This window comes from Myxocyprinus asiaticus, chromosome 28 (genome assembly GCF_019703515.2).
Source record: "Myxocyprinus asiaticus isolate MX2 ecotype Aquarium Trade chromosome 28, UBuf_Myxa_2, whole genome shotgun sequence".
In the NCBI taxonomy this organism is placed as follows: Eukaryota; Metazoa; Chordata; class Actinopteri; order Cypriniformes; family Catostomidae; genus Myxocyprinus; species Myxocyprinus asiaticus.
Genome location: NC_059371.1, coordinates 43,519,316 through 43,542,414, shown reverse-complemented (window position 1 = coordinate 43,542,414; position 23,099 = coordinate 43,519,316). Strand labels below are relative to the sequence as shown.

The window sequence follows — 23,099 nt, the reverse complement described above, 5'->3', positions numbered from 1 at the left end:
TAGGCTATCATTGAACGCTATCACGTAGATTTTATGAGCAGCTATGTGTTACCCAGACAATGTTTTTGGGGATTCTGTATGTTATTATTAGTTCTATTGTTTTTTACTTATTTTCAAATGAATGAATTTGACGCATTATGTAATGAAGACATGAACAACAAAAGGTGACAAACATGCATTTAAGGGTAAAAACAAACAAACACAGCTACAGAAAACAAAGCACCACAACATTATTTTACTATATGACTTTTCGGCTTGGAGCAATGTTCCCATTGTTTCATACACAATCCGTAAAAGCCGATTTATACTTCACAACATAGGCTCCGCATAGTTGCCGACGCGTTTGTTTGCATTTATACATCTGCGTTGATGAGACTGCGTTGTTCTGCGAGTACACAGCTAAAATGCTAACTATACGTTTAATAAATAAACAAAAGTAATGCAAGCAATGTAATAACATTTATTATACATGTTGCCTGCATTGCAGAAAATAAATCAGGAAATTGCTTAATACATAAATATTTTGGCGTACTTTTGATGTTATGTGACCGAATTAAGAACTACTCGCCTGAATATAAAATGGGTGTCGTTTTAAAGACGTTACAATGCATATAGCAATATAACCAACTCTTACCAAGTGCTTTTTAATTTGCTGACAAATTAGAAGTGTTTTGTGTCCATAACTTATGAAATATGATTATTACTGTATACATACTGTCAAACATACAGTCAAATCATTGTGCCGATCGGAAAGTTCATGAGAAGAATCATATTATTTCACTAACGTATCAAATTACTATCAAGAAAAGGCTTTGAGAAAAAAAGCTTTTAGAGTTTATAAGCTGTAAACCAGGGCTATTCAACTTTATCGACAAGTTGGCCAGATGGAAAAAATATTCGGTGCACGTGGGCCATGCCAGAATATTTTGTTAACGAAAAGCTATCAGATATCGTGCTTTAGTAGGCCTAAATAAAATACAGACGACTTGACATAAAAAAAATAAACATCAACTAAAAGGTGCTTTCAAAATTGGTCCATATCAGAGAGTAAATCAGACTGATACTAAATTTTTTTTTATAAATAATAACGTATAGATGTAATTATTTCATTTTTTGACTAAAAATATAATGTTTTTTTGACCGAATTAATAAATAGAACTTTTCTAATTTTCCAAAACATCTGTCTGGTGCAAATTTACATAGGAAAACAATTGAAAGACAGCCCGAACAGACACAAAACGCATTCAGTGTGAACAGCCCCTAAGACAACTGGCAACCTCACATGGGCCACTGGAAATTTTTATTTGGCCTGCAGGCCACCAGTTGAATAGGCCTGCTGTAAACAGACATCTTTTGTTGCGTTTCGCTTGTAACTTCATGAAATACAAATAGAATAAAAAACAGCAGATGCTCCCGATTGGACATTTAATGGTCAGGAGTCCAAATACAATGTGATATGATGCATAGATATTAAAATAATCTTGGATAAAATGCAATGCTACCTCAGACATCCTTGATATCATGCGGTGAGGCAGTCTCTGGTTAAAGTGGACCAACCACAGCTGTTGTGGTCTGCGTCAACGTTACGCGCAGATATATTTTTGAAGAGGTGCATGTCAGGCTATGCCGTAGGTTCGACACAGAAATATAAATCGGCCTTGAGTCTCTGTTTTGATGACTTTGACAGTTTTGTGCACAGAGGTTATAGTTATGAAGCTTATTTATTTTTTGAATAGCCTATCCTATCGAGGTGATGTGCTTAGCATCTATCGCCTATTATTAAGAAACACATCTGATTGGTGTCTTGTGGAAATTACTCCAGCCTAATTATACGGGTCTTTATTGACCAACTAGTTGACTAACTGTCCATATAACTCACCGACTAGTCAATTTTTACATTATTTCATTTTGCACATCCTTACTAAAGGGAAACTACATAAATTTACCTCAGATTTTACCTCTGGCCACCTCACGTTAGACTACTTGTGCACAAATTTAACAAACAGGGTATTTCATTTAATTTGACCGGAAATATGTAGCATAGAATCCATTGACCTTTTGTTAACATATTATGTGTTAGTTTCAGTCACCATTCACTTTGAATATGGAAAAAAGATTAATGAAAGTGAAGAGTGACTGAGAATAACATTCAGCCTAAAAACTCCTTTTGTGTTCCACAGAAATAAATTAATGTGGGTTTGGAACTACAGGAGGTCAAATAATTATGACAGAATTTAAGTTTAAAACAAAACAGTCTTTAAGAGTGTAATTACAGTTTTATGATACGTTTACACAACAACGATGTAAACGTTTTTCCTTTTTGAAAAGTTCTGCGTACAGACGACAACGTTGTCAAAACGATCCCCGTTCACACAGATCCGCGAAAACGACTAAAAACGCTGTATTATGCATGCCAGGCCAGTAGCTGGCGATGTCACTTTGTAAAGAAACACTACGCGCCTGCGCACATAAGCATTCTTCCACAGAGCGGTTAATACTAACAATGAAGATGGCGAAAGCATCGAGCAGTTTTGTCTGGACTAAATCTTGAGCAGCACAAACACAGTCCTGTAGTCCGCCATTGTAGTTTTGAATGTCTCGCGCTCATAGACTGAACAGTAATACGCGTGCGCATGATGTCATCGTTTTCACAAATTCACGTTTTTTTGTTTACACGGAGACGATAACAGCATCGTTTTCAAAAACTTGCACTTTGAAACCCGTTTTCAAAAGTTTGTGTTTTCAGTCCCCAAAACGCCGTTGTCGTGTAAACGAACAGTAAAACGCATAAAACGTTTACCGTTTTTTGTTGAAAACGTTGTTGTGTAAACGGCCCCTAAATGAACAAACACTTTACTACAGTTAAAGTCTACAAAATATGAAAGTGATTATTGTGAAGTTGGTCGAGTTGAAGTAGTCAATGTAAAATAACTAAAAGGAAACTATATAAATTCACCTAAAATTGTACCTCACGAATTTTTATTTAAATAAAGTGATTAAGTTTAGCCAAAAGACAGACAGAAAGTGTAAATAATCTACTGGTTCTAAACTGTTGATTGTTTGTGATCTTGTATTTCACACTTGTAAATTACTGTACAACTCGTATAAATGATCTGAAGATCAGGGGATCATGCTGCTATAACGTCTTTTATGGGACGTTTAAGCGACGTTTTTAAGACATTACCACAACGTTTCTGGAACGTTACTCAAAGTTTGTCAAGATTGAACTTTACCAACACGTCTTCAAACTGGACTAAAATATAAACATGAGTTTAGCCACAGACAGAAAGTGTAAATAAACCTGTTCTGAAGTGTTTTAGTTGTTTGTTCACCTCTTGCATATGACCAGTAATCCCAAAAGTATTTACACAAACTTCAGGAAACCAAAAAGTGTTTGTTTGTGCCCGTCTCTCCAATATATATTATCACCTTCATTTACAGTCAGTCACTGGATTTAAAGAGCTCATATATCAGAAATTAAACATGATATTCACAGATTTCTTCTTGTTTCTCCTGAAACTGAATATTTTAAAGCGTGCGTCACAAAACAAGCGACACACGTCGATAAAAAGCGTCTTTTACAGTCATTAAAACGCCAAAGAGAGAAAAATGTACAACATGCACAACAAAATACAACTCAAATTAAATATAAATCTCACAAATGATGTAAAACACATTGAACACGTACCGAACTGAGCGCTCAAACTGTAGTAGTGTCTGAATTCGTCCCCTATTCACTATATAGTGCACTATTTGGGGTGTCGGAGTTCTTTCTTCTTGTGTTTTCTGTCGGTTTATAAAACAACTTCTGGTGAATTTCCGACATCTGCTGGACTGGAGTGTTTACAATACCAACATCTGATTAATCAGTCCTGTTGTCTAACTTTAAAATTCATTATATACTTTAAACTCTTTTACATCATTATACAGGAAAATGAAGTGACAGGTTTTATATTTCCATTGACATAAATGTTTGGAATCTTTCATGCACTACACAGTTTTGCAGAACACATTCAACAGCATCTGGAAACCATATTTAGTAGAAAAGTTCATCCAAAAATTAAAATTGTCATCAATTACTCAACCTCATGTTGTTCCAAACCTGTATGACTTTCTCTCTTCTGTTGAATACAAAAAGCAAACATTATCCTTGCTGCATATTTTCATAACAATTAGGTAAAAAGGAGACTGTCAAGCTCCAAAATGACAAAAGAAAGGGTTGCATGCAGGGGCATAGATTCCAGGAGGGGGGTGGGGGAGTAATCAAAATAAGCAAGTACAAACCCCCAATATTTATACCATGATCAGTGGAAACATGTAAATGCTTCACGCTGAAACACCCTCAAAATTCAAGCCAAATGTACATCCTTGGTTGCGTGTTACAAAAAAAATAACAAGACAAGGAAGGCCACATCCAGTCTATTCCAAACTTTTACTACTCATGATGCTGCCGGAACTGCTTTTCATATGTGATTTACGTACATGATTAACAGATGTCACTGTAATCCCATAACATCATTAATCTCATATCACAGCAATCATTAATCTTGTATTAATCTACGTACTTGCGGTTTGCTTCTGGCAGCCAAGAACAGAAAGCTGAGGCTGCAGTTCAAGGAGGCCTTTGTTTGGTTCGATGGTCTGGAAGTTCAGATGAAGAATGTGGAGACGTCAGATGGATGATGGAATGTGATAACTCCCGGAACATTGAGTTCCGAAGAGAGAGAGGTTACATTTTGGAGATGAGCAAGAGAGCGCGGAAGAGAGTGAAGGTGGTCAGGCATAGCCTTTTAACCCTTTCTGTTCAGTCCAACCCTGAAGGCTCTTAGCCAATCAGAGTTGGCTTTTGAGATACCATGTGATCATCTCTGTCCTCCCCTCAAGATAATTAATTTACGTCCCATTGTTCTAAGGTTTGTCAGCTTCCTTGCTCATAAAGTGAACATTTTAATTATGAATTTAAAAAAAGGACAACTACAGACCAGTATCTCTCCTACCCTTCCTGTCTAAGATTCTTGAGAGGGTCATATTTAACCAGTTGACTGCTTTTCTTTCACAGAACAACCTACTTGACAGACATCAGTCTGGCTTCAAAAAAGGACACTCAACAGAGACTGCCCTCTTGTCAGTAGCTGACACTTTCACTGCAAGTGTTGCTGGATTCCTCTGTGTCATTCCTGTTGTTTCTATCCATGCACCTTGTGAGTGGGTAAAGTAGCGGCAGATCTACTTCTACAACTCTTGTCAAAGCTGAAACCCTGCGACTGGCGAGAGCTAACTCCAAATCATCCGTCCTCATCCTCCTTGACTTGTCTGCTGCCTTTGACACAGTGAACCACAAGATCCTGTGGTCACATCCTGTCCACCCTCTCTGACCTTGGCATCACAGGAACTGCTCTTGGATGGTTTGAGTCATATCACACTGGCAGATCGTTCAAAGTTTTCTGGAGAGGAGATGTATCCAAGACACACAAGCTGACCACTGGGCTTACTCAGGAATCAGTGCCCAGTTGCATAACTTTAGGGCAATCTTAAGGGAAAATTTAACTTAAGGTGCTTTATGCAACCGGACACAGTGCTTGGACCCCTCCTCTTCTCGATGTACACAACATCACAGGGACCGATCACTTAGGCACATGGCTTTTCCTACCACTGCTACGCAGATGATACGCAGCTCTACCTGTCGTTCCAGCCTGATGACCCTATTGTCTCAGCTCGTATCTCTGCCTGCCTCTCTGAAATTTCAGCCTGGATGAAGGAACAACTCATTTAGCTCAACCTTGCCAAGACAGAACTCCTTGTGATCCCAGCCATTCCATCTGTTGACCACAACCTCACTTTTCATCTGGTTGGTGTAGTGTTACACTAACACCAACCAGAACAGCCTGGAACCTGGGAGTGGTGGTAGATGACCAGCTTGATTTCACTGCACTCAACCGCCCGGTCTTACAGATTCACACTTTACAACATCAGGAAAATCAAACCTTTCCTGTCTGAATATGCTACACAGCTCCTGGTCCAAGCTCTGGTCATTTCAAGACTGGAGTACTGCAATGCTCTGTTGGCTGGCCATCCAGCTAGCACAACTAAACCACTGCAGATGGTCCAGAATGTGGCAGCGCATCTGGTCCTCAATCAGCCAAAAAGGGCTCATGTCACCCCACTCTTAATTTCACTCCATTGGCTACCTGTAGCTACCCGCATCAAATTCAAGGCTTTGACTCTGGCTTTCAGGACAGCCAATGAAACCGCACCCTCTTACTTCAATTCACTTCTTCAGGTCTGTGCTCCAACTCGCTCTCTGTGGTCTACAAATGAGCGACACCTGGTGGTCCCATCACTAAAAGGCTCAAAGTCGATTTCACAATTGTTCACTTTCTCTGCTCCTCTGTGGTGGAATGAACTTCCAACCTCCACACGATCTGCTGTTACTTTCTCAACATTCAAGAACCAGCTGAAAACACATCTGTTCCGCAAGCACTTAACCAACCCACAGGAATTGCACTAACCACTGCACTTAATGTACAAACAAAAATGGTCTGTCTCTTTCTTCTCTGCTAGCATCTTTACTACTCCAGCCTCTGTGAGAACTTGGCAGTCATATACTGCAGATGTGGTTAAATTTTGTATGACAAATTGCTTGATATGTGTCTCATTTGTAAGTTGCTTTGGATAAAAGCATCTGCTAAATGACTAAGGGTACGTTTACACGAAAACGATGTACTAAAAACAGAAATTTTTCCTTTGCGTTTTTGAAAAGTTTCACATACAGACGACAACGTTGTCAAAATGATCCCCGTTCACACGGATCCGCGAAAATGACTAAAAAGGCTGTATTATGCATGCCAGGCCAGTAGTTGATGATGTGACTTTGTAAAGAAACACTACGTGCCTGCGCACAAGCTTTCTTCCACAGAGTGGTGAATACAAACAAATAAGATGGCGATCGCTGGTCGTAGTAGTGATGCAGTAAATCTACACTTTGCTGGAGAAGCATCAATAAACTCAAAATCTTGAGCAGCACAAACACAGTCCTGTGGTCTGCCATTGTAGTTTTGAATGTCTCGCACGTTGTTTTGAAGTACTCTCGTGCATGCCTATAGACTGAACACGTAATACGCATGCGCATGACGTCATTGTTTTCATCCTAACGTGGAGCAGATGAAGACGGCCCTGGCTCCGCCATCCCTGCCAGAGAATCGCACATTTCACATCTCATTGCTTTTGTGCAGGACCCATCTGCGCATATTCCCTTTAATACATTTCTAAATTCAGGCCAATTAGTCCCCAAAATCAGTGGATGGGTGAGGCGGGAACTAACCGCGGCCTCCACTCTATGTTTTGTTCCCCAAAATCTAATCACAAGGGTCACCACAGGGTAGTTGTGAATATCCCCATGCACACACTTCACCCTCACTGTTTTAGCTGTGCCCAAAGCCTCGTGTTGAACCAAGCATTAGTGGATAGTAGTTTAATTACAACCCGTATCCACCAGTGCTTGGTGAGTACCCCCCTTGACACTTACCAGTATCCGGTACGCTCCGGCCTGATCGGGGGCAGCCTGCAGAGTGTCGGGGATCCGGACCACCGTTCCCAGCTCCATCACAGGGCATTGATCCCGGAAGTGTCCCGGATCCCCGCAACTCCAGCAGACCAGCCCAGGCACCATGCCCGTACCTGTGTCGGTGGACACTTCCACCTGAGGGGGAGAGCGATGGGGCACTGTCGCTGCTGTGGGTGATGCAACACCCCGGGCGCGGGGAACTGGCTTCAGTGGTGGGACTCCTCTCCTCCGCGGGGCAGGAACAGGCTCTGGGGAGAGAGCAGAGTGAGATAGAAGAGGGGAGGGGGAAGAGAACGGGGAAAACACAGGGGGAGGGGAGAGAGAGTGGGAGGGCTCTTCCGCCCTCTGGTACATCACCATATGGTCCTCCGCCAACAGAACAGCCTCCTCTAGCGATGCCGGGCGGTGGCACTGGACCCATTCTGCCGTTCCTCGCAGTAGCCGATGGACGAGCCGCTCCAATACCACCTGATCAATTATTCCCTTGACATTGCGATCCCCTGCCAGCAGCCATCTCCGTCAGGCATCTCGGAGCCGCTGGGTGAAGGCAAACGGGCGGCCGGTCGTCTCCAACTTCATTGACCGGAAGAGCTGGCGATGCTGCTCTGGACTGCGGCCAACCCGCTGCAGGATGGTCTTCTTCAGATCCTCATAAGCCAGGAGGTTCGCTGCCGGCAGTTGTTGTACTGCGAGCTGGGCTTCCCCGGACAGCAACGGGAGGAGCCTGGCCACCCACTAATTTCGCGGCCAGCTCCATATCTCAGCGGTCAGCTCGAACAAGTCAAGGAAGGCTTCCGGGTCGTCCTCGGCCTCCATCTTGAGAAGTGTAGGTGGGGGCATGGGGCTGTGTTTGTCCGGGGAGGCGGCCGGGGCTCTCTCCTGGTTGAGAAGGCTCCGGATCGCATGACGGTCCTCTGCTTGAGCCCGAAGCATCTCAAAGAACCGGTGATCTTGATCTTGCCGGAGCTCAAGCAGGGATTGTTGGTGGGACTGTTGTAAGCCAGCGAGGGATTTGAGGATCTCTTCCAACTGGGAGGACTCCATGGGGCATACTTCAAGATCCCGGGTTTCGGCACCAGTGTAACAGCTCACAAACAGAAGGGAAGGAGAACACAGGGAAGCAGGTTTTTCCAGGCTCAGGTAAGACTTTTAATCAGCCACTTCAGTGCTTTACATCTTCACAAACTCATCAGCTTCACAGGCACGTAGACTTAAATTCATTAGCTTCACAGGCACATAGTAACTTAAACAAATCAGCTTCACAAACATAACAAATTAAATGTAGCAGCTTCAGGAGCACCATGGCCTTCCTTATGCCAGACTCCCTCTCTCTCTCTCACTGCTGGTGGCGTGGCTGCTTATATGCCGCTCTCCCCATGCTCACTGGAATTAGAGACTGGAAGCGCCCTTACCGCTTTCTCTCTCTCCAGACGGACGCTTGACCACGCCCCTGCTGCCACAAATATTTATCTTTTTCGCACCAAAATCGACCATGTCGCTTTAGAAAACATTAATTTAACCGCTGCTGTCATATGGATGATGTTTATGCTGACTGTCTGTGATTTTTTTTAGCTTCAAGAGCAACCTCCATTCATTTGACCACTGAGCTAAGATATTTTTCTATTTTTCTTAAAATGTGTTCTGGTGAAGAGTCATCCACAACTGGGATATCATGAGGGTGAGTAAATAAGGAGAGAATTTTCATTTTTGGGTGAACTATCCCTTTAAGCTTCATGTGAGATGGTAAGCCAGAAACATGCCTCATGATTAGTACAATAATTTTAAGTGAAGAGTGTTGGTTATATTGAAGAACAATGGAGGCCTTCGTTCTGTGATTTCACAGGTTTCTATGGTGATCATAAAAAGAGTCCCCCAGCAAATGGTCTGATCAGTCATGCGATGAGTTAAATTGGGGTTTTATCTGATTAACAACGAAGAGGAGAGAGGGGTTTTGTTGTTTCTTTCCCCCAATTCACCTCTGTTCTTAAGTCAAGTAATTTTAATTTGTATAGCGCTTTTCACAACACCCATTGTTTCAAAGCAGCTTTACAAAAAAATCATGCTTTAACAGAAAATGAAACTGTAATATCTATAAAGTCTTAAATATGATTTTAAATTGAGTATAAAATAAATAATAAAATAATAATTGTATTTAGAACCCCAGTGAGCAAGTCTACGGCGACTGTTGTAAGGAACACAAAACTCCATAAGATGTTGGTTAATGGAAAAGAATACCCTTGTGTAGTGTTGAGCTGAAAAGCCAACTGGGTTTGTGTGTAGTGTTGATCTGAAAAACCAACTGAGTTTGTGTAATGAAGCTGAAAAGCAAACCTTTTGTATACTGCTGAAAAGCGGCCTTATTGTGTGCGACTGAAAAGTGCAACAATAAATGTCTATGTGTTTGTCAAGCTGGTCACAGCTTCCTCCTTTTTCCACGAATCCTTGCACTGGTGCCAAAACCCGGGAAAATTAGAGGAAGATCACGCTGTCCTGGAGTCCTCACTGCTGGCTCAAGAACAATCTGGTGAGATGCAATGGGTTCATCATCAGGCTACCGAAAGGGACAGCTGAGCGAGACCAATGCCTTCGCCGGGCATCGCGGACAGAGGTGGACCAGCTAGCTGAGGACAAGTTTTATTGTTTTTTCCTTTCTCTCTCTCTCTCTCTCTCTCGCTCTCTCCCTCTCTCCCCCCTCTCTTGCTTTTTCTTGCTCTCTTTCTCTCTTGCTCCTCCCTCCCCCTCTCCTTTCCCTAGAGTTGTTCCAGATTCACAGAGGCAGGGAAAACCATCCGCCGCTGGGTCAGCCGAAAGGGCAGCAGCTCCTCTCCAGATATGTGGGGGAATTAGGCTCAGGCCAGAGAGGTCCCCAGCCTGAGTTGGGCAATGGGGGTAGGTGGAGAGCGGGGCAGGCCGAGCGGCGACTGTGTGGAGCGAGGCCGGGTTGGACACCAGCAGCGGATTATCTCATCCAGCTGCAGTCGGGGAGAGACACAGGGAGAGAGAGTGACTCAGCAAAGCTGTTTATGTGTAGTGTTGAGCTGAAAAGCCAACTGGGTTTATGTGTAGTGTTGAGCTGAAAAACCAACAAAGTTTATGTGTAATGAAGCTGAAAAGAAAATAGAGTTTGTGTAGTGTTGAGCTGAAAAGCCAACTGAGTTTGTGTAGTGAAGCTGAAAAGCAAACCTTTTGTGTACTGCTGAAAATCAGCCTTATTGTGTGCGACTGAAAAGTGCAACAATAAACGTCTACGTGTTTGTCTACGTGTTTTTCCACAAATCTTTACAGTATGCAGTGCAAGTCATGGCTTAAAATTAGTTAACTAAGTAAGTGTTAAGCATTTAAACAAAGATTTTTTATGAACTGTAAGATTAATGACTATTGACTATTGTCTTTGTCCATCCTGGATTAACTGCAGTTCAGATAGATCCATTGTCCTTTGTTAGTTGGCTGACAAAGGCTTTTGTTGGCAATTAACTGATAGACTATGTATTCAATTTCAAGAGTGTAGTCCATTAATAGACAAAGGTGATGCAGGCAGAGATCAATGAGGTGCATCGCGGTTCAGGCAGAAGCGGATGAAGTATCCAATTTCTTACAGTTGGAGTTGGCATCAGTTCATCCTCTTAAGTCCATCGTAAAAGACTGAAGTGATGTCTGGCTAGCACTGGCAGTAGATTGTCGTCATCACTCAGCGACACGTATCTGGAGTTCGACACCAAGCAGGAATGGAGCTGGATCTGGCCTGCTCTGGTAACCTTGGGATATGAATCCTGGGGTTGAGAAAGGGAAACATATAGAATAATATAAGATGCCATTAAATTTTTTGCAGAATTCTAGAATATGAGAAATGTTTCTTAAGGCAGTTAAGATTTGCCAGATGCAAGAAATACAGACTTCCTGGCACCAGTTCGTCGTTTAGTTGTTCTGCATGGAATTGTTCAATTTCTCTTCATTTTCTTCTGCCTTGAAGTCCTATAAAGATGTAGAGTGAAAAACTAGTTATATTTTGGTCTGTTTTCACCCCAAACAGTTAACTTTATCTGGAAGTTCAACCGTACCACCAGAACATAAGTGTGCCCTAAATTAAGTTTTACTCCATTTTCACTCGGTCAGCTGAAATACTTCAGACATTAGTCAATCCCTAAAACTAAAATTACTAAAATTAAAACTGAAATAAAAAAACAAACAAGTATGCTTACATAAACTTGAGCGAGTTTTTTATTTTGAGCTCATTCAGGTGGATTTCTCTGTGATAGAGGTCTGCGTGTCTCAACTGCAAGCACAACCTGGTTACCATCAATATACTGTATCATCAATAATTAACCACTGTTTACATTAAATGTAATTAAATCACAATCTTTTCACATATACAATGCTTTTTCTCCATGTCAGTGCTCTGTTGCCAGATTTTAAAGTAATGGTTTCTCTTCAAATTTGTGCCACAAATTTCAGCCTAAAACCTAAAAGAGCATTTTATGCCATTTTTGGCTAAAACTGTTCAGTGGCCAAAATTTCGGTGCTTTCCAAATAAATACTTAAAAGAATTTGGAACAGTTTACATGCCAACAACCTTGGAAACTGAGCACATGTGCATGTAGAATTGGTTTCATATTCAAGGCAAAGGGAAGTGACACAAAATTTAATTATTATTTTATAATGTATAATGCTTTTGTCAAGGTTCAGCCACTTCTGTTTGTTGTTTTTATTGTCTTTGTAGCCGAGCTCTGACACTCATGTTTAGTGTCTTGTATAGTCTGTGTCTTGTGTGAGAATGCATGGCTTGAGCAATTGTCATTGTCATGCGTTCTTTTGTTTATTGACATGAGTGCATTGCTCTTATGTCATCCTTGTGGCATGCACTTGTGTCAGTTGTTTGTGTCCGTCTCTTGCGACCTCGGGTGCGCTTCGAGTTGCATCGAGGTTCGGCACTTCTGTCTTCGGAGACTGTTTATTTGTGGCCTAACTCTCGCACAGATGTCTTACCTTTTTTTGTCACCTGTTGCGTGCATCGCATGGTATTTGCTTTGTGGTGTACACTCTGGTTGTGTCCAGTATGAGAATGCATGGCATCAATTTGTTGGTGTTGCTGTGAATTCTCTTGTCTCGTCTGTCGTCTAGCATAAGCGCATGTTGCCTTGTAGTTTCTGGTGATATGAACTTGTGTCATTCATGCGTTTGTGTCTGTGAGAGCACATGACTTTGTTTTGGTTCCGTATTGTCACGTGTCTCTCAGTCTTGCGTCATACCCCGCCTCCTTGTCTGCTAATTAGTTCATTTGTTTATAGTTTCCTTTTTAACCCGTTTGATTTCTCTACCTATATTAGCTCCTCTTATTTTCTGTTCTGTGCTAAAATGTTTCATTTGCTCTTTTTCCATCTCACTGACTTTTCCATCCATCAGTGCATGATTCAGCTCATCCAACTTTGCAATGTCCGTCAGAGGGGAACTGACATGAGGGTCTTTGCATGTGAGTTTTTGATTGCAGTGGACGAGCTGGACTATGATGAGACTGATCTGAAAGAGGTTTAGAACATCTGCCTCGATCAACCTCTCAGTCGTGAGGAGATGGATAAGCTGGGGCATTTGGGACTTTGTTGACCATCTCTTTAAGTGCAGGGAGTCTGCACTCCCATCCCAGGAGGGGTTTCCCCATGGGGACCACACCATCATCCCTCCCTCAACAAGCCCAATCCCCAGTCCTCTTATGACCTGTAAACGGAGGAGGAAAAACAGGACAGCTGCAGCCAGTGTGCTAGGCTGTGGGATGCAATAACACTTGGCAAAACAAAAGTCTTGAAAAAGTGATATTGCCGTTTATTTACCAGTAGTGGTCGACCGAGATTTTTTTTTTTATACTTTATTTTCAAATTTTCTCATAATAGACACACAATAGACATAGAGAAAAAACAAAAAAAACAAACAAACAAACAAAAAAAAAACAGGTAGAGGACTACCAGAATATCAATCAGAGTACAAGATCAGAATTCATTCAAATAGGGACATAACATACACTATATTGCCAAAAGTATTCGCTCACCCATCCAAATAATTGAATTCAGGTGTTCTAATCACTTCCATGGCCACAGGTGTATAAAATGAAGCACCTTGGCATGCAGACTGCTTCTACAAATATTTGTGAAAGAATGGGCTGCTCTCAGGAGCTCAGTGAATTCCAGCATGGTACTGTGATAGGATGCCACCTGTGCAACAAGTCCAGTCGTGAAATTTCCTCGCTACTAAATATTCCACAGTCAACTGTCAGTGGTATTATAACAAAGTGGAAGTGATTGGGAATGACAGCAACTCAGCCACGAAGTGGTAGGCCACGTAAAATGACAGAGCGGGGTCAGCAGATGCTGAGGCGCATAGTGCGCAGAGGTTGCCAACTTTCTGCAGAGTCAATCGCTACAGACCTCCAAAGTTCATGTGGCCTTCAGATTAGCTTAAGAACAGTGCATAGAGAGCTTCATGGAAAGGGTTTCCATGGCCGAGCAGCTGCATCCAAGCCATACATCACCAAGTGCAATGCAAAGCGTCGGATGCAGTGGTGTAAAGCACGCCGCCACTGGACTCTAGAGCAGTGGAGACGCATTCTCTGGAGTGACGAATCACGCTTCTCCATCTGGCAATCTGATGGACGAGTCTGGGTTTGGCGGTTGCCAGGAGAACGGTACTTGTCTGACTGCATTGTGCCAACTGTGAAGTTTGGTGGAGGGGGGATTATGGTGTGGGGTTGTTTTTCAGGAGCTGGGCTTGGCCCCTTAGTTCCAGTGAAAGGAACTCTGAATGCTTCAGCATACCAAGAGATTGTGGACAATTCCATGCTCCCAACTTTGTGGGAACAGTTTGGGGATGGCCTCTTCCTGTTCCAACATGACTGCGCACCAGTGCACAAAGCAAGGTCCATAAAGACATGGATGAGCGAGTTTGGTGTGGAAGAACTTGACTGGCCTGCACAGAGTCCTGACCTCAACCCGATAGAGCACCTTTGGGATGAATTAGAGCGAAGACTGCGAGCCAGGCCTTCTCGTCCAACATCAGTGTCTGACCTCACAAATGCGCTTCTGGAAGAATGGTCAAAAATTCCCATAAACACACTCCTAAACCTTGTGGAAAGCCTTCCCAGAAGAGTTGAAGCTGTTATAGCTGCAAAGGGTGGGCCGACGTCATATTAAACCCTATGGATTAAGAATGGGATGTCACTTAAGTTCATATGCGTCTAAAGGCAGATGAGCGAATACTTTTGGCAATATAGTGTAGCAGCAAACACTCAAATCAGACAATTAAGTCTCATTAAGCAATATCAAAAATGGTTTCCACACCTTCAAGAAGTAGTGTTGTGAAGTCCCTTTGTTAAAGCATATCTGTGCCACCTCCTGAAACATGGGGACAGTGGAGACTTCCAATTTAGTAATATTAATTTGTTAGCTGCAACCATGCCTGCTCTAAAAATTTGCTTCTGATAGGAAGGAAGGGCATTTGTACTGTCAGAGCAGCCAAAAATACATTTATATTTACATTACATTTATTCATTTGGCAGACGCTTTTATCCAAAGAGACTTACAAAAGAGGAAAAACATAAGCGAATCATCTTAAGGAGACAGTGGTGTGAAAAAGTGCCATATTACAAAGTTTCACTAACATCAGAATAGTATTCAAAACAGATTAAAGTGACTGTTTTTTAAAGTTTTTTTAATTAGTGACTGGTTAAGTGCTCATGGAAAAGATGTGTTTTTAGCTGTTTTTTTGAAGACAGAAAGTGAGTCAGCTTCATGGATGGAGTTGGGAAGGTCATTCCACCAATGTGGTATGATGAAGCCGAAAGCCCAGGAAAGTGTTTTGGTGCCTCTGTGTTGGTAAAACAAGGCAACATTCCTTAGCCGACCGCAGGCTTCTAGTGGGCGTGTAGCTCTGCAGAAATGATTTTAGGTATGCTGGAGCAGACCCAGTGACTGTTCTGCATGCTAGCATCAGAGCCTTGAATTTGATATGTGCATTAAACGGCAGCCAGTGGAGAGAGATAAGGAGTGGTGTAACATGCACTCTCTTTGGTTGATTAAAGACCAGATGTGCTGCTGCATTCTGGATCATTTGCAGGGGTCTAATTGCGCATGCAGAAAGGCCTGCAATGAGAGTGTGACGGTAGTCCAGTCTAGTTATGACAAGTGACTGAACAAGAAGTTGTGTGGCATGTTCAGAGAGGAAGGGTCTTATCTTCCTGATATTGTAGAGTGTAAATCTACATGATTTTGCAGTCTTTGAGATGTGGTCTGTGAAATTTAGTTTGCTATCGATGGTTACCCCTAGATTTCTGACTGTTTTAGAACGGCGCCTTGTTGTACCAACACAAAGAGGCTTTCCCGGACTTTCAGCTTCATCGTACCACGTTGGTGGAACGACCTTCCCAACTCCATTTGTGAAGCTGACTCACTCGCTGTCTTCAAAAAACGACTAAAAACACATCTTTTCCATGAGCACTTAACCAGTCATTAAAAAAATAAAATAAAATAAAATAAAAAAATGTCTGTTGCACTTTATTCTGTTTTGAATACTATTATGATGCTAGTGATACTTTGTAATGCAGCACTTTTTATACCACTGTCTCCTAAGATGATTCGCTTATGTTTTCCTCTTTTGTAAGTCGCTTTGGATAAAAGCGTTTGCCAAATGAATAAATGTAAATGTAAATGAAATAATGTGGCCTCTCATCACAGCCTTAAAGGCCACCCACAGAGTGGAATCAGAGACCTCCCCATTATCGTTGGTGGTGAGAAACTCATCTATACATGCAGTCATATGGTCAGTGAAAGAGTGATCATTAAGAAGAAGAGGGTTAAAGCACCAGCTGTACTTTTGACTAGACAGAATGTCTCTAAATTGTAGTGATACTGGGCTGTGGTCAGAAATAAAAATATTATGATAAGTGGAATTTGTGATGTTGGGTAACAATTCAGAAGAAATCAGGAAATAATCAATCCTAGTATATGATTTGTGGACATGAGAGTAGAAAGAAAAATCTCTGTCAGTAGGGTGCTGTAGTCGCCAAATATCAACCATGTTCCTAGTCTTAGTTAAATCATTCAAAGTTTGCACAGAGGCTATGGTAGGGGCCGGTTTTGTAAAAAATCTGTCCAGGATTGGGTCTAAGTAACAATTAAAATCACATCCAATAATGACGCTGGAGCTAGAGGCTGGTATCATGTCAAATGTTTTACAAAAAAAACAAAACAGGATTGTCAGTATTTGGGGCATAGATGTTAAGCATAGTTACTGGAAAGGAATTTATATGACCTGAAATCATTAAGTATCTGCCATAAGCATCTGCTGTCATAGAGTCAAGGCAAAACGTAATATTTCTTCTTAAAAGAATAGCAACCCCCCTGGCCTTACGAGTAAAAGGCGCTTGAAAAACGATGTTCGTTTGCGCCAATATGCGTTTCCTGGAGAAAAATGATGTCTGGCTTCAGTGATTTGAGATGAGAGAAGACGCAACCTCTTTTGATTACATGGCCGAGGCCCTTCACATTCCATGAGACTAGTGTTAAGTTGTTATTGAAGCTGCTATGTACTATACTGTCAGGTACTGACATTATCGCTGAAATGAAAACGATCTGGCATGCTGCCCAAAACACACAAAAGACAGTCAAAAACACATAAATAACACACATTACAGTGTGAAACAACACACTCGAACAACCCCCTGAACATATTCCCTACCCACCCACAAAGTGCCTCCCCAAATGAAGCACGGGTGTCCCTCTAAGCCAGGGACCACTATTCGCACATGAGGTGACTAGCCTCTAAGCAACAGTAGCTAGCAGAATAAAGCTACAAGAGACTAGCTCAGCTCCACTGCCAATCGTGACTGAAATAAGTGAAATAAGTTCACAGTCTCATAAAGACCAATCGAATTCTCTGAACTACAAAGAGTCATGATGAAATGTGATAAACCCTCTGTTTGAACACACAGAGTGGCATCCGAGTCTTTAGGATATGTTGTTTAGGTCAGTGTTCAGAAACGACATTGCCTCACCCGGTGTGGTGAAAAGCTTGAAGTGGCCTTTGTGTTTGATGTGAAGCTTTGCAGGAAAGAGGAGACTATGTTCCACCTTGAGCTCCCGTAGATCACCCAACACCTCTCTGAATTCCCGTCATTGCCGCATCACATCTGGTGTGTAGTCCGGGAAAATAAGCACCTATACTCCAGATCTCGCATCCTCTGGAGTCGCAGCATGAGCTCCTTCTCTTGATAAAAGTGGACTCGCACGATAATGGTGCGGGACTTGGCTCCCAACGGAGGTGGTGGTCGCAGGGTCCAGTGTGCCCAGTCGATAATCACCGTAGACTCCCCAAGAAGTTTCGGTATCAGAGCCTCGATAAATTCCATTGGTTTACCCCCTTCTTCTAGCTCAGGTATGCCGATAATTTTAATATTGTTACAGCGTGACCGGCCCTCGAGGTCATCCACCTTGGATTTGAGTGCGCTGTTCTCATTCTTCAGGCTGGAGTGACTTTTCCAAGCAGCTAATACGGCTTTCCTGATCCAAAACCTGCTCCTCGATGGACTCTTCCTTTTCCATCAATTCCTTCGGGGAGCTTTGTACTGTCTGGAGAGTCTGCTCCAATTTATCGGTGTCTTTGGGCTTCTTATTAGGCATGTCATCGCGAAAGTCAACAAACTGGATCCCAGTATGTCAGGGAAGTTCCCGAGGCAGATGAGATGAGATGTGAGACTATCAAACTATTAAATATAAAGATTGGCATGGAGGAGCTTCTGGAAGCACGTCTACTCCATGCGTTGCTCACTAGCGCCCCCCCAACCGATATGGGATTTTTAATGGCCGATGCCGATATCCAGAGAGCAGGGTGGCCGATACAATGCTGATATATCACAAAATTTAATATAGTAAATAACAAACATAAAATTGCTACAAAAAATAATAAATTATTATTACTTAGCACTATATTTACTCAATTTCACACAAAAGTTTAACTTTGTAAAAAAGAATCTAAATAAATAATATTGTATTTTAAATGGTAGATAGCAGTTTTTTCTTATTTCTGTTTAGCAATCAAATTTTAGTAATTTATTTGCACATGAAAACAATTTTAATATGTTAGGAAGAAGGAAATAACAGTACACACAGTAAGTCCAGTAACCATGGATGGCATGTCCACATTAGAAATTGCATTTACTCAAAAATCTAAATCAAATCACTTTATTGTCACACAGCCATATACACAAGTGCAATGGTGTGTGAAATTCTTTGGTGCAGTTCCGATCAACTTAGCAGTCGTGACAGTGATGAGACATATACCAATCTACAATAAACATCAAATTAACACAGCACAATTAAATATCTGTTATATACATAATAACATACACTGTACAGTATACAATACGCACTATATAGATACACATTAATCAATCAATAAAAATAAAAAATAAAAATATATTAAAAAGTATATATATATATATATAGAATGTACAGTATTGTACTGTATTGACATTCAGGCTATTCTAACCACCTGGCGTCTGCTTGACAGGAAGTCCAGGATCCAGCTGCACAGCGAGCTGTTTAAGCCCAGAGCCCGGAGTTTCTCATCTAGCTTGGAGGGCACTATGGTGTTGAATGCTGAGCTGTAGTCTACAAACAGCATTCTCACATAAGTGTTCCTTTTTCCAGGTGGGAGAGAGCAGTGTGTATTGTAGATGCAATGGCATCATCAGTGGAGCGGTTGTTGCGGTAAGCAAACTACAGCGGGTCAAGAGAGCGAGGCAATACAGAGCAGATGTAATCTCTGATTAGTCTCTCAAAGCATTTGCTGATGATGGGGGTCAGAGCAACAGGACGCCAGTCATTTAAGCAAGTTATTTTTGATTGTTTTGGAACAGGCACAATGGTGGATGTTTTAAAGCATGTGGGGAATACAGACAAAGAGAGGGAAAGGTTGAAAATGTCCGTAAAAACACCAGCCAGCTGGTTCGCGCACGCTCTGATGACGCGGCCCGGAATGCCGTCTGGGCCCGCGGCTTTGCGGATATTCACCCGTCGGATGGATCGGGTTACATCCGCTACAGAGACGGAGAGTGAACTAACCTCTGTAGCTTCAGCCGCGAGAGCTCTCTCCGCGAGGGCGGTGTTATTTCCCTCGAAACGAGCATAAAAAGTATTTAGCTCATCCGGGAGAGAGGCAGCGGTGTTCATGGCGGAGTTTTTATTCCCTTTAAAGTCCGTGATGATGTTAATTCCCTGCCACATGCTTCTAGAGTTGGTGGTGTTAAACTGTCCTTCAATCTTGCTCCTGTACTGGCGTTTTGCGGTTCTGATAAACTGGCTTGTTTATGCTCCTCCGTGTTCCCGGAATTAAAAGCGGAGGTCCGCACATTAAGTGCCGCGCGAACATCGCTATTAATCCAAGGTTTCTGATTCGGATAGATCCGTATTGTTCTGGTCGGAACCACGTCCTCTACACACATTCTGATGAAACACATTACGCTATCAGCGTAAAGCTCAATGTCATCATCAGAGGCGGACCGGAACATCTCCCAGTCCGTGTGATCAAAACAGTCTTGTAGCGTAGAATCTGATTGGTCCGACCAGCACTGGATCGTTCTGAGGGTGGGTGCTTCCTGTTTCAATTTCTGCCTGTAAGCGGGCAGAAGCAGAATGGAAGAGTGGTCTGATTTGCCAAAAGGTGGGCGGGGGAGGGATTTGTAGCCATCTCGGAACAGAGAGTAGCAATGGTCCAAAACCCGGTCTCCTCGTGTGTTGAAACTAATGTGCTGGTGGTATTTTGGTGCGACTGATTTTAAACTGGCTTTGTTAAAGTGTAAAATAAACGCGGCCTCAGGGTGCATGGTTTCCTGCTCACTTATAATCCCATACAGTTCCTTGAGTGCCCGGTCTGTGTCGGCTTGTGGCGGGATGTACACAGCAGTGATAATGACCGCTGTGAATTCCCTCGGTAGCCAGAATGGTCAACACAGAAGCATGAGAAATTCCAGATCAGGAGAGCAGAAAGACTTGATAGAATGTACGTTCCTCTGATCACACCAGGATTTGTTGATCATAAAACATACACCACCTCCTCTGCTTTTACCTGAGAGGTCTTTCGCTCTGTCCGCTCGGTGCACGGAGAACCCCGCGGGTTCAATGGCTGAGTCTGGAATCTCCGCAGACATCCATGTTTCCGTAAGGCAGATAATGAAGCAGTCCCTCGTCTCTATCGTTGCAAAGAGATCCGCGCTTTCAGCTCGCAGAGCTTGTTATCCAGAGACTGAACATTTGCCAGTAGAATAGTGGGTAGTGGGGGTCGATTTGCGCGACGTCTTACTCTGATGAGAACGCCGGCTCTGTTTCCCCATTTCCTCCTGCGTTTCCGCGGCCATGCTGCCCAGACAAAGGGCTCCGCTTGCGTGTTTGTAAACAGCGGGTCGGCATTGAGGAATGTGAAGTCCGGTTTATGGTGTGAGATTGCTGAACCAATGTCCAAAAGTGTTTGTCTGTCATAGACAATAAGGCAGACAACATCCAAGACAAAAAACATAAGAATTGTGAACAAAACAAACAAAACACTACTATGTTGTGTCGGAGCTCGCAACGCAGCAGCCATACTCGGCGCCATCTTGAGTCCTGATACCAGATCAAACCAATTGTACGTACATTGCATACTGAATATGACATTTACTTATAGCACACATGAAGCACTTTCACTTTTAAGTTGCACTCACGTGCTCGTGCGGATCCAGCACGAGCAGCAATCTCCTGACAGTTTAAATGGCCTGAGTTGCCTGCTTGGATTGTCACGGACTGACCATCATGATATTTGAATCAGAGGAACTTTTGATCCTGAAGTTTTGATTCTGGCTGATAGAATACATGCTTCAGAGGAAGATAAACTCAGCAAAAAAAAACAAAAAAACATCCTCTCACTTTCAACTGCTTTTATTTTCAGCAAACTTTACATGTGTAAATATTTGTATGAACATAAAAGATTCAACAACTAAGACGTAAACTGAACAAGTTTCACAGACATGTGACTAACAGAAATTGAATAATGTGTCCCTGAACAAAGGGGGGGTCAAAAGTAACAGTCAGTATCTGGTGTGGCCACCAGCTGCATTAAGTACTGCAGTGCATCTCCTCCTCATGGACTGCACCAGATTTGCCAGTCCATGCTGTGAGATGTTATCCCACTCTTCCACCAAGGCACTTGCAAGTTCCTGGACATTTGTGGGGGGAATGACCCTATCCCTCACCCTCCGATCCAACAGGTCCCAGACGTACTCAATGGGATTGAGATCCGGACTCTTCGCTGGCCATGGCAGAACACTCCTGTCTTGCAAGAAATCACACACAGAACGAGCGGTATGGCTGGTGGCATTGTCATGCTGGAGGGTCATGTCTGGTTGAGCCTGCAGGAAGGGTACCACATGAGGGAGAAAGATATCTTCCCTGTAATGCACAGCGTTGAGATTGCCTGCAATGACAACAAGCTCAGTCCGAAGATGCTGTGACACATCGCCCCAGACCATGACAGACCCTCCACCTCCAAATCGATCCCACTCCAGAGTACAGGCCTCGGTGTAACGCTCATTCCTTTGACGATGAACACGAGTCTGACCATCACCCCTGGTGAGACAAAACCATGACTCGTCAGTGAAGAGCACTTTTTGCCAGTCCTGTCTGGTCCAGCGAAGGTGGGTTTGTGCCCATAGGCGACATTGTTGTCGGTGATGTCTGGTAAGGACCTGCCTTACAACAGGCCTACAAGCCGTCAGTCCAGCCTCTCTCAGCTTATTGCGGACAGTCTGAGCACTTATGGAGGGATTGTGCGTTCCTGGTGTAACTCAGGCAGTTGTTGTTGCCATCCTGTACCTGACCCGCAGGTGTGATATTCGGATGTACCGATTCTGTGCAGGTGTTGTTACACATGGTCTGCCACTGCAAGGACGATCAGCTGTCCTTCCTGTCTCTCTGTAGCGCTGTCTTAGGCATCTCACAGTACGGACATTGCAATTTATTGCCACATCTGCAGTCCTCATGCCTCCATGCAGCATGCATTAGGCACATTCACGCAGATGAGCAAGGACACTGGGCATCTTTCTTTTGGTGTTTTTCAGAGTCAGTAGAAATGTCTCTTTAGTGTCCTAAGTTTTTATAACTGTTAGTGTCTTATCGACCGTTCCACAGGTGCATGTTCATTAATTGTTTATGGTTCATTAAACAAGCATGGAAAACATTGTTTAAACAGTTTACAATAAAGATCTGTAAAGTTATTTGGATTTTTACAAAATAATCTTTAAAATACAGTGTCCTGAAAAAGGGACGTTTCTTTTTTTGCGGAGTTTATTAGATGAGCGCTCGACGGGAAGAAAACTCTGGATTTTCGTGAGGTTTGTGAATAACATCTGTCTAAATTAGATAACTGCATTTTTGCAAACAGTATATAATAGAACTTTTATTGATAATTGCCTTTTATCATTGCTCTGACCCCCATCATCAGCAAATGCTTTGAGAGACTAATCAGA

The 23,099-nt window shown here is 42.7% G+C and overlaps 3 protein-coding genes and 1 pseudogene across 3 annotated transcripts in view; all 4 read right to left on the bottom strand.

The window, feature by feature from the left end:
- LOC127418578 (zinc finger protein ZFP2-like) overlaps nt 1–3,473 on the bottom strand; it is a 51,471-nt pseudogene extending 47,998 nt beyond the window's left edge.
- Nucleotides 1–23,099, bottom strand: part of LOC127418577 (zinc finger protein 721-like) — a 620,351-nt gene that overhangs the window by 17,555 nt on the left and 579,697 nt on the right. The window contains exon 7 of the mRNA XM_051659200.1: nt 14,512–14,515. Coding sequence (XP_051515160.1) covers nt 14,512–14,515 — 4 coding nt within the window. The remainder of the gene's footprint in view (nt 1–14,511; nt 14,516–23,099) is intronic.
- The window catches only part of LOC127418625 (zinc finger protein 239-like), a 197,029-nt gene that overhangs the window by 147,347 nt on the left and 26,583 nt on the right, over nt 1–23,099 (bottom strand). The gene's annotated exons all lie outside the window — the stretch shown is intronic.
- Nucleotides 1–23,099, bottom strand: part of LOC127418597 (zinc finger protein 501-like) — a 113,053-nt gene that overhangs the window by 84,591 nt on the left and 5,363 nt on the right. The gene's annotated exons all lie outside the window — the stretch shown is intronic.